Genomic DNA, 12,003 nt, shown 5'->3' with positions numbered 1-12,003 from the left:
AGCCTGTCGTTGCACAGAAATCAACCGTTTTGAGCCGTTTGCTAGTACAAAGAATATGATATATAAAAATTTTGATGGGAATAATGATCTTTTGTTTTTACGAATTATAAATTTCACTTTTAAAGTACTTGTAGAGGAATAAAGGAAAGGAAGAAAATGACACAAATCAAAGCAAAGGACATATTCCTCAAAAGAGTTCTAATTTTAGTGCCGCTCGTAAAAAAGCTGTCATCCCCGAAAGAGGAAGGGAAACGGAACGTTGTTGATTCACAAAAGTATGAAATGCAAAGTCAGCAGTTTTTCTCTATTTCTTGCTTGGCGGCAACCTCACAGGGTCACGTGCTCACCATTAATTAAAGCAAACCTTAAGCAGCTGGGGTGGGGGTGTGCTCCTGTCCCAACTCCCAACTGCGCGGCGACTCGACGCCACCATTGCTTCCTTAAATTAACTCCCTACCCTAGTTACACTATTATTTGGCCAAGTTTTCAAAGTGGAGATATTTTTGTAAGAGGTGTTGACTGAGGAACATGCTAAGTGCAAGGACAGTCTTAGTACAATGTGTGATCTTCAACTCTCATGGAAGCCAACTGTTATTTGGAAGAGAGACGGAAGCTCCGTAAATGGGAAGAAACTTCACCTACTTTTAAATAATTTGTCGTGGACAAGTGTTGGATAGCAGATATAGAAAATAATTTAGTAAAGTTTCCTTTCTTCTTTTTTTTTTCAAATTAGTGAAATGGCATTAAAATAATAAACTGTTCTTCTTTTTTTGAATTAATGTGCAGTAGATGAATGATTATTGAATTGGGTTTATCCAGTGCGAAATGTGATCAGTTTTGGAGTTCAATTAAAAATTTTAAAAATTTTGATGAAATTAATGAGAATTTTTTAAAAAAAATTAGAGGGTTTTAATTAATATTTTCAAAACATTTGTAAGCTTAATTAAAATTTTCAAGGATTTTAGGGTCTAAATAAAATTTTCAAAACTTTTGAAGGACTTGATGAATTTTTTTCAAATTTTTTAGAGGGCTTTCCGCCAACGAATGGATCTACCCTAGTTAGGACTCTCGAGTGGATCTTTCTCTCTCATTTTGCATTCTTGAGGCTTTGGTCCTTCATTGTCTCTTTGCCGCTTAAGTGATAGGTAGCTTTGTAGGTCGCCACAACTCTGCTCTCTCCCTCAAGTTTCTTGTCCCTCTATTTTTCGATCACTTGGTCGGTGCTCGTTTCTCTTTTTTCTTATTGCTACGGGATACTTGGAGCTTATGGTCCTCTCCATTGTTTTTCTTCAACGACATCAAGGGCTAGCATGAGAGTCAATGGATCTTCCTACTCGATGCCCTCTTTAAAAGTCACTTTGTTGGTTTCCCTAGTTGGGATTTTCTCTTTGGCATCAAGGATGGTGTTTTGTGGGGTCCAACAGCAGCTTTGACCTCATCTTGGTGGAGTCAGTCTCGCAACCATGCAACCTACGACCTTGGCATATTTTGGGTGCTTATGGCGGCCTTTCCCCCTTCACGGCTTCACCCTTAGAGTTCGTATAAAGAAAGCTATTAGGGAAACTAAGAGCAGCATTTGGCAGGTTTCTCTTACATCAGAGACTAGTAGTTGGCTTACTGAGGGGTTTTATCTCGTCAACTTGTTGCGATGGTCTCATCGTTGGGTAAGCAATGATTGGGAAGGGAACTCTCACGCTCCACGATACTTCCAACTATCATAGGTAAACTGTCAAAGTTACAGACGAGAATCTTTCTCTCGCACCCATCCTAAAACAACATTAATGGAGTGGTCTGTGGTCAGTAACCGCATAAGCTTAACCCTAACATTGTTTAATTCTGTTTTAAATTTAGAACCGAGTCCTTTTCTTGTACAAGTTTTGGCCTTTCATTTTGCACAGGATCTAAGCTCCAGCTGCATATGATGTCTTTCTACTAATGAAATGGGACGTTCGATTTTGTTAAAAATGGTTGGATTCAGGGTGTTGCACTATTCTTTGATTTGGATCTGAGTTGGGCATGACAACTAAGACACTAACGAGCCTTATATCAAATGGGGTTTTATGTTTTAGTCTGTTGCCACTTTTCTATTTGAAAGCCTGGTATGCAGGAGATTTTCTTTTTCTTTTTCCGACAAAATCACAGCTTCTCATTCGGGGCTATTTATATACATAATTGGTATATTTTATGAATATTTAATCTAAATTCATTTTAGGAATAGCCTATAATTAAATATATATACTATTTTTTTTAACATTTAATTTTGTAGATGTTTTTTTATTAAAATTTGAAATATATAGACAACTTAACTATTTTTTAGAGTCGTGTGGTATGTACAAAGTACGAGTTTAAACTCAGTCTTCCTCACCCTTGCCTTGAATATTGTAATAATTAAAAAGTATATTTTTAATTTTTATATAGTATTATGTTATATATATTTAATTTTATATAATATAAAATGCATAATAAAAAAAATACATTACAAAACTATAAAATAGACGAGTAAAGTTTTAGCCTTGAATGCTAAAATTTAAGTTCGAGCTTTTAGTTTTTTTTTCTAAACCCACTTTTCAAATTGTCCATATCCTTTCATATTTCAAGCAAGCATTAAGATTTAGTGGGATGGTTTGGCCTTTGAGTAGCGAATATTCGAGCTAGACTAAATAATTAAATTTAGAGTTAATAATATATATTAAGAATAGTAATATAATTTAATAATATAAATATGATAAACTTAATAACGCTCCTAAGCTATTTAGGCCTAATATCATTAAGCTTGATAATTATTAACTTGAATCTGAAATTTTCCTTTAGTAATTTATGATTATCAATACCTCATTTATACACTATTATTATTCTAAAAAAAATACAACTATTAATTAGTATTTAGGTACGTAACGTTCCTAATTCTTTTCCTTTACACAAACATTTTTTTATTTTTTTAAATTAAGATAAATATGTAAATAACGATTAACAAAAACAAATAAAGCTGGATTTTTGTAAATACTACTTGCGACACTAAAACTAAAGGAGCTTAGAATCTGTGTTAGATCGGTAATTAGTGGTAGCAATTGCTAAAGGAATCAACAGGGAAGAAATGGGTATTGTTTTTACTCGGATGTTCTCCTCTCTGTTCGGTAACAGAGAAGCTCGAATTCTCGTACTGGGTCTTGACAATGCTGGCAAAACTACTATTCTCTGTAACCTTTCGATCTTTCCTAAACAAGCCTATCGCTTTTATTTCTTTTCCATTTTTCCTCTTTATTTTCTAATTTTGGGTGTTATTTATTCCATATTTTTTAATTATTATTTTGATCATCTTCCAACAGATCGGCTTCAGATGGGTGAGGTAGTCTCTACAATTCCAAGTAGGTTTGCCTTTGCCGGCTACTCTCTCAATTCTTCTTTATCATTCTTGTTTTGGGTTTTCATTTTTTTTTCTAAATGACTGACAGCTTCGATGCGCCATTTTTTTTGAACTCTTTTTTTGCAGCGATTGGGTTTAATGTAGAGACTGTACAATACAACAACATCAAGTTTCAAGTATGGGATTTAGGTAAGTTAACGTTAATAAATCTGAAATAGCAGCTGATGTAGTTTATACAAATGGAGTTCAATTTAATTTATCGAATCATTGAAATTTGCCTTAATCCTTTTACTTAAAATTGAATCATTGAATTTCATTTTTGATCCTATAGTTATCTGGTTGGCCTGCTTGCATTGGCATTTGCCACAAGGCCTTTGGGAATTTTAGTTACAGTTTGAATTGTATAAGATTATATCAGCAGAAACTTTTGTGGCTTGAATTTACAGAGAAATTGTTTCTGTTGTTGAGTTTAAACATGTAGCTCCGTTTTGCTTATCAGCTGTGAGATTCTATAAAGTTGTAACATTCATTTAACTCTTTGTTCCAGTTTAAATCAAATGTAGTTTTGTTTTTTTTGCAGGTGGTCAGACAAGCATCAGGTACTTGTTTTTAAGTTTTGTTTTTTCAAGGAAACATCCCAACACTTTTGGTACAGATGAGATTTTCAATTGATTTGTTAAAGTAGCTTTAACTGTTGTGGTGTGTCTTCTAACTAATGGAGATGCAACCTCTAAGTTACTTTGCTTCCTCTATTTATTTAATTCTGATATGGGAATATCTTGTGGGTTTTTCTGGCTGCTCTTTAGCTGGACAATAAGGAGAGTTGAAAGAAGATTCATCATTTTTCATTTATTTACTCAGGAAGGAGTTTTGTTTTTCGGAATTTTTCATTGCCAATTTGCTTTCTTTGTGATGATTTTAGTCCTTTCATCGGGCAATTTGCTGCTTGTTGAATACGCCGATTGTCTTCACCACCCTCCAACACTCGTCTTCCACTTTTCTTTTTAATCTGCATCTTTTACAGGCCATATTGGAGATGCTATTTCCCAAATACACAAGCAATAATTTATGTTGTTGATTCAAGTGACACTGATAGAATTGGAATAGCCAAGGAAGAATTTCATGCCATTTTAGAGGTATTCTTATGTCTAAACTGGCTAGTCATGTCTCCCTCAACTCCTCTGTAACTCTTTTAATGTCATATGGTAGATGCTGACTGAATCATTAAACTGTTGGGCAGGAGGATGAACTTAAAGGTGCAATAGCCCTAATTTTTGCTAACAAGCAGGTGAACACTACATTTGCTCTATGCTCTACCATTCAAAGCTGCAAAAGTAGTTGTAAAATGTTCTACTCTGCATAGGACAAGATTTCCATGATCTTGGTCTTTCAAGTTTTACAATTTTAAAACACATTTGTTCAAAATGAACAGGATCTACCTGGTGCGCTTGATGCTGCTGCCGTGACCGAGGCTTTGGAGTTGCACAAATTAAAAAACCGTCAGTGGGCAATATTTAAAACATGTGCAGTCAAGGGTGAAGGACTTTTTGAGGGCATGGACTGGTAAGTACAGCTTCTTTGTTTATCTCTAGTAACACAACTGCTTATGTTACCTTTCAAGAAGTTTATGTCTGGTCTAGTATCTAGTCATGATAGTTGTTTAGTATCAAACTTAGTTTACATTGGGATGTAGGTTTTTATAGGAACTGTTGTTGAGTGTGAGTGACTATAGGGTTCCCTGCTTTATGATAATATGGAGGCGTTGCTGATTTAGGGTTCTGTATTTGTGCTTTCAACGGGAACTTTCTAAAAACAATGACAAAACTAGGAAAATTTAGGGAAATTTAAAAGCAACAAGAATGGTAATCTGTTATAGATGCTTAGTCAAATCAGATATCAATGTGAAGGCATATCATTTCATTAAAAAAATTAAAAGCTTTTGCGGGAACATGATCATAAATATTAATAAGAACATAAAATTTTTAAATTTACTCATGATCACAGGCACAGCAGCTCTATAATCATTTATGGTGCTGATATACTTATTGCTGAAATTTTATTGAGAGAGTGGTGGTTCCATCTAATGTAGTAAACTGTTATGCAGGTTAAGTAATACTCTCAAATCAGGAGGTGGCTAAATTATTTCCAGATCCCAAGATTTTTACTAAATGTACCCATAAGTTTCACCACCATTGACTTGCGGTTGGCATGTGATTTATTACTTGCAGTTTCTTGTGTTGTTTAAATTACAGGTCAGAACTTGTACAATTTGAGTTGATAGATGGTGTTTTAAACTTGGTTTGAACCAATTTTGGAAAATGGAAGGAAGGGTTTTGTTCTTAAAGTTTCTTCCAATGGTTTTAGCCATTTGATGGATGGGGTTCCCATATCCGTCCTTTTTCTTTCTTAATGGATCATAAATTGGAATGCACTGTCTTCTGGTCGTGAAAATTATCACTGATAAGCGAATATATATGTGTGTGTAATCGAAACCAGAGACCGAATAAAACCCAAGGCTGGAAACACAGGAACACAGGGAGCAGCATCCCCACCTTCTCCTCCAATCAAGCGACAACAAGAAGGAATCAAACCCCAAATTCATAAGCGCATTTAGCATTGTTCAAAAGCATTGATTCCTAAGGGCTAGTTTGGATGGGCGGTGTGTTTACCTCCGGTGAGGTTAAAAACAGCGCTGACGGTGAGATTAGTTACTGTAGCGGTGAGATTGGGTACTGTTGCGGTGAGATTAGAAACAATGGTGGAGTGTGTTTGGATTCAAACGTAGCTGTAGCGGTGAGGTAAGAATAAAAATAAAAAATGACTATTAAGGACATTAGATTAGAATTGATATATAATAGAAGTTTTTTTAAATTATTTTACTTTTTTAAAATTATTAAAATATATGAATTTATAAATTAATTTAATAAAATATTAAAATGTATCTTCCAATATTTTAATGAATTATATAATTAATTTAAATTATTTATTAGATAAAATGATAATTATTTTTAATTTTTTATATTAAATATTTTTTTATAACAATGATAAATATTATTTTCACAAATAGTAACATTATACTTGGATCAAATTTTGAAGTATCTAAAATGATAATTTTTAATTAAAAAAATATAATAACATAAGACATAACAAGTTTCATTATTACTAGAAATTAGGTTTTTAATTATATATTTATTCATATAAAATTATTTATTTTATTTTCAAATTTTAAAAAAGAAAATGATAATCTAATCGTATAAAAAAATAGGAAAGAGCGTTGATTAAAAGAAAAGAAAAGGAAAGAGTAAGAATGAAAATTGAATTGTTAAACGCAGTTTTAAATCTCCACTAGCCCTTAAAGTAGCAGTGGGAAAAATGAACTGCGTTGTGATGAGATTTTTGCACCATTGTTATCCAAACAACGGGGAGAGCTGCGATTGCACGATTAACCGAGCAAATCTCACTGGAACGCAGGTGCGGTGGAATCCAAAGGCAGCCTAAGTCACAAAGGATCTTTGCTCTCGCAAGGTGACGACTGTGGTCAGATAGGACCTATGCAACCCAATGGCAACCACCGGCCAAAGCAGAGGCAGACACCACCCACCATTGCTCTCCTCTCTAATCTTCCCTCTTTTTTAATCAACGTGTTATTTTCGAAAGAGAAAAACATACAACGAAACCTATGGATTTGGACAAGTAGAAAACAAATGCATTTGGGTAGCCCGTTAGAATGGGAAAGTGGTAAGAAGTTTCATGGTTTCACATCATCCTATAATAATGAGACTATTATGAGATAAGGATTGGTTTTAGTGTATAATTTATATATTTGAAAATGAAGACAATATATTGAAAAGGAGGGAAAGAAAAGTGAAGACGAAAAATGGAATAATTGATTGAAGGGTGAGGTGTGAACCCCCAACTTCGAATTGCATTTACTGTTGTTGTCAAGCATTATTATGATGAAGCCCAGAAAACAAAAATGCACCTTTCTCCATTACTCTCTACAAGGGCTGGGCTCCACCTCCCAATTGAAAATGACAACCCTCTCATCTCTCTCCCACTAATTTTCAGACCCTAATGAAAACGTCTCTGTTCTGGCTAAGCTTATTCCACGCGTTTCACTTCCATTGATCACTCCTGGATTTCCCCTGCCCCACCAGATAGACTACTTCCATACGCCATTTGTCTCAACTTCACGTTTCTAAACTCGCCTCAACTCTCCCTTCACCTTTTGTTTCATAAATGATTTAATTTTACATTTATTATTTTATAATTTAATTTATTAATAAAATATTATTAGAATATTTTCAAATATTTATAGTATCCCAGTAACTATAAATAAATGAGTGTAATTAATCAAAAGATAAATTTTTTGGTCATTGGTCAAAAGTTATATCATTTAATTTTTTAAAAAGAATTATAACTATTAAAAAAATATTATTTGAATAGTTACAAAATTAAATGAATAATTATTATTTATTTATTCATAAAGATACCTATTGAAAAATGTCTCTATGAAGAGACATGAAAATTCCTATAAATAGGAATGAGATTTCATTTAGAAAGATATCAACAAATTCTACTATTCTTTATTTCCTTCATTCATTTTCTAGTATTATTAGATTATTCAATAAAGTATTACTGCAGAAATCCTTTGTAGAAATTGAGTTTTTTGTTATACATTACTCAGTGCATAGTGGACTATTCTCATCAATGCAAAACGCAAATAGTCATTGGCTTCATTGTATCCTCGAGGTTAATTTGCTTGGAACTCATTTGCACACTGAAGGTAGGTGGGGGCGAATATAACCTTAAAGATAGGGGCTTGATACACGCCTTGGAGCTTGTCCTATTTCTTCTTTTTCTGTTCGAGTTTCGATTGTGTGTTCGAGATTTTCCTTACCGGAGTTTTGAACTAACAATTTTAAGGTTATATTTCATGATGACTACCACAACACATGAAAGTGGAACACTAAGGAAGTTGGCTTCCAACTTTGTTAAACTTGATCGGTTTGACGGTGGCAATTTTCAACGATGGCAGAAAAAAGATGCACTTCTTATTATCAACTTTGAAGATTGTTTATGTTTTGGATACTCCAAAACCTGAAGAGAATGAAAACGAATCTGTTGCTGCAACCCGAGAAAGACAAAAATGGGACAATGCTGACTACATATTCATGAGCCATATATTGAATGGTTTATCTGATGGTTTGTTCGACACCTACCAAAACGAGGTCACCGCTAAAGAATTATGGGACAAATTGGAGGCAAGATACATGACCGAAGATGTTACAAGTAAGAAATTTCTTGTCAGTCGTTTCAATAATTATCAAATGGTTGATGGTCGTTCTGTTATGGAACAATTTCGTGATATTGAAAATATGTTGAATCAATTTAAGCAATATGATATGAAAATGGATGAAATGATTGTGGTATCCTCCATAATAGACAAACTTCCTCCATCTTGGAAAGACTTTAAAATAAGTCTAAAACATAAGAAAGGGGAAATATCTCCTGAGGCTTTGGCAAATCATCTTCGTATTGAAGAAGAGTATCGAAAACAAGATCAGAACCTAAATTCTGAAAATGCCAAAGTACATGTTACGGAGGAAGTACAGATTACTGAACCATTCAAGAGAAAGTTCAGAGCACCTAAGTTCAAAAAGAAACAAAAGGGCTCATGCTATCATTGTGGAAAGACGGGACATTTCAAGAATGAATGTCGATTTTTAAAGAAGAAATCATCTTCTAAGGCTGATAATAACGAAAAGTTCATTGCAATGATATCTGAAATTAATGGCACAAGATGATAATACATGGTGGATTGATACCAGAGCAACCAAACATGTGTGCAAAGACAAAAGCATGTTCACAAAGTTCACACAATGTGCAAATGACAATGTCTTGTACATGAGAAGTTCTTCCACCGCAGCAATCAAAGGCAAAGGGTCTATTGAACTACAATTCACTTCTGGAAAGGTTTTAACCTTAAATAATGTATATTATGTACCAGAAGTTAGAAATAATTTAGTGTCTGGAAGTCTGTTGAATAAGTTTGGTTTCAAACTTGTTTTTGAAGCAGATAAGTTTATTTTGTCTAAGGGAAGAATTTTTGTGGGGAAATGGTATATGTATAAGAACATGTTCAAACTCAATATTATTAATAAGAATTAAAATATTATTTCTGCTTATATGGTTGAATCTTTTTGTTTGTGGCATTATAGATTAGGTCATTTGAATTATAGAAAATTGAATGACATGTATAAATTAGATTTAATTCCTGTTTTTAATAATAATATTGAAAAATGCAATACATGCATGTTGACTAAAATTACAAGAAACCCTTTCTCTAAGGTTAAAAGGAAAACAAAATTTCTTGATTTGATACATAGTGATTTATGTGACATGCATAATACTCCTACATTAGGTGGAAAGAAATATTTTGTTACTTTTATTGATGATTGTTCTAGATATTGTTATGTATATTTATTGCATTCAAAATATGAAGCGCTTGATAAATTTAAATTTTATAAATCTGAAGTTGAACTTCAGTGTGAATCATTTATCAAGTGCTTAAGATCAAATAGAGGTGGAGAATACTATAATCCAAGTTATTTTGAATTCACTGGAATTGTCCATCAAGTTTCAGCCCCTTACACACCATAACAAAATGGTGTAGCTGAAAGAAAAAATAGAGTCTTGACTGAAATGGTAAATTTAATGTTATCATATTCAGGTCTTGGACAACGTTTTTGGGGAGAAGTTGTTCTAACAGCTTGTCATATATTGAATAGAGTTCCTAATAAGGAAACTAAAATAACCCCCTATGAACAATAGAAGAAAAGGAAACCAAACCTTAATTATTTGAAGGTTTAGGGTTGTAGAGCTATTGTAAAAGTTCCAACACCTAAACGTAAAAAGTTAGGTGAAAGAGGAATTGAATGCATATTTATAGGTTATGCACATAATAGCAAGGCATATAGGTTTATGGTAATTGAACCAAATGATTCAATTTCAATTAATACTGTTATTGAATCAAGAGATGCTATTTTTGATGAAAATAGATTTAATTCTATATCAAGACAATTACAACCACAACAATTGGTTCTTTTTTCAAATGAGAATGAGATTCCATTGAAACAAATTGATAATAATGATGAATCTTGTCAATAATTAAGAAAAAGTAAGGGGATTAAAAAGGTCAAAGATTTTGGACCAGATTTCATTATGTTTCTTGTAGAAGGAAAATGTGAAAGTATATGCAACAAGATACCTTATTGTTATAATACTGAATCTGATCCTATTACATTTGAAGAGGCAGTGAAATCTTAAGACTCTACTTTTTGGAAAGAAGCAATAAATGATGAGATGGATTCAATAATGGGAAATCAAACTTGAATCTTAGTTGATCTTCCACCAGGTTCCAAACAAATAGGTTGTAAATGGATATTCAAAAAGAAAATGAAGGTCGATGGAACCATTGATAAATTTAAAGCAAGGTTGGTAGCAAAAGGTTTTACACAATGACAAGGTATTGATTACTTTGATACCTATGCTCCAGTAGCAAGAATTGCTACAATTAGGCTCTTAATATCACTTACCTCATATATAATCTGGTTGTTCACCAAATGGGTGTTAAAACTGCATTTTTAAATGGTGAATTGGAAGAGGAAGTGTACATGGAGCAACCGGAAGGATTTGTTGTTCCAGGAGAAGAGCATAAGGTATGTAAGCTTGTTAAAACTTTATATGGGCTTAAACAAGCACCAAAACAATGGCACCAAAAGTTTGACAAGGTTGTCTTAGCTAATGGCTATAAAATAAAACGAATCCGATAATTGGAAAATTTGAAAATGAAAAAGGTGTCATAATTTGCTTATATGTAGATGACATGCTCATTTTTGGCACGGATTTGGAACAAATAGAAAACACAAAGAAATTCTTGTCAAACAACTTTGCTATGAAGGATATGGGTGTAGCAGATGTTATTCTTGGGATTAAAATAACCGAAGATGAAAGCACTATAGCTTTATCACAATCACATTACATTGAAAATGTGCTTAAAAAGTTTGATCTTTTCAACTGTATACCAGCATCTACACCTATGGATCTTCAATTAAAATTAGTATCTAATGCTGGTAGGAAAATTGATCAATTGAAATATGCAAGTCTAATTGGTTGTCTTATATATATAATGACTTGTACAAGACCAGATATTGCATATGCTGTTGGAAAATTGAGTAGGTACACAAGTAATCCAAGTAGTTTACATTGACAAGCTTTGAATAGAGTACTTAGGTACTTAAAGAAAACTATTAATTATAGATTATGTTATAATGGATATCCTCCAGTTTTAGAAGGGTAATCGGATGCTAGTTGGATTACAAGTTTGGAATATCATGCATCTATTAGTGGATGGATCTTCATTCTTGGTGGAGGAGTCATTTATTGGGATTCCCAGAAACAAACATGTATTACTGATTCCACCATGACAGCAGAATTTATTGCATTAGCCGCTACATCTAAAGAACAGAATGGTTAAGAAATTTGCTTTATGATGTACCTTTATGGCCTAAGCCAATTTCACCTATTTCTATCCGTTGTGATAATGAGGCTACTCTAGCAAAAGCATATAGCCAAGT

At 33.2% G+C, this 12,003-nt stretch overlaps 1 protein-coding gene across 1 annotated transcript; it reads left to right on the top strand.

The window, feature by feature from the left end:
- The first annotated feature begins 2,939 nt into the window (after nucleotides 1–2,939).
- LOC107906794 (ADP-ribosylation factor 3) lies at nucleotides 2,940–5,708 on the top strand. Its single transcript, XM_016833905.2, has 8 exons — nucleotides 2,940–3,197; nucleotides 3,327–3,365; nucleotides 3,491–3,553; nucleotides 3,945–3,963; nucleotides 4,389–4,500; nucleotides 4,605–4,652; nucleotides 4,797–4,927; nucleotides 5,469–5,708. The coding sequence occupies exons 1-8, from the start codon at nucleotides 3,095–3,097 to the stop codon at nucleotides 5,500–5,502; spliced, it is 549 nt and encodes a 182-aa protein (XP_016689394.1). The 5' UTR covers nucleotides 2,940–3,094; the 3' UTR covers nucleotides 5,503–5,708.
- The last annotated feature ends 6,295 nt before the right edge of the window (nucleotides 5,709–12,003 follow it).

The sequence above is a fragment of the Gossypium hirsutum genome, chromosome D05, assembly GCF_007990345.1.
Source record: "Gossypium hirsutum isolate 1008001.06 chromosome D05, Gossypium_hirsutum_v2.1, whole genome shotgun sequence".
In the NCBI taxonomy this organism is placed as follows: domain Eukaryota; kingdom Viridiplantae; phylum Streptophyta; class Magnoliopsida; order Malvales; family Malvaceae; genus Gossypium; species Gossypium hirsutum.
This window is presented reverse-complemented; position numbering and strand designations above follow the sequence as displayed.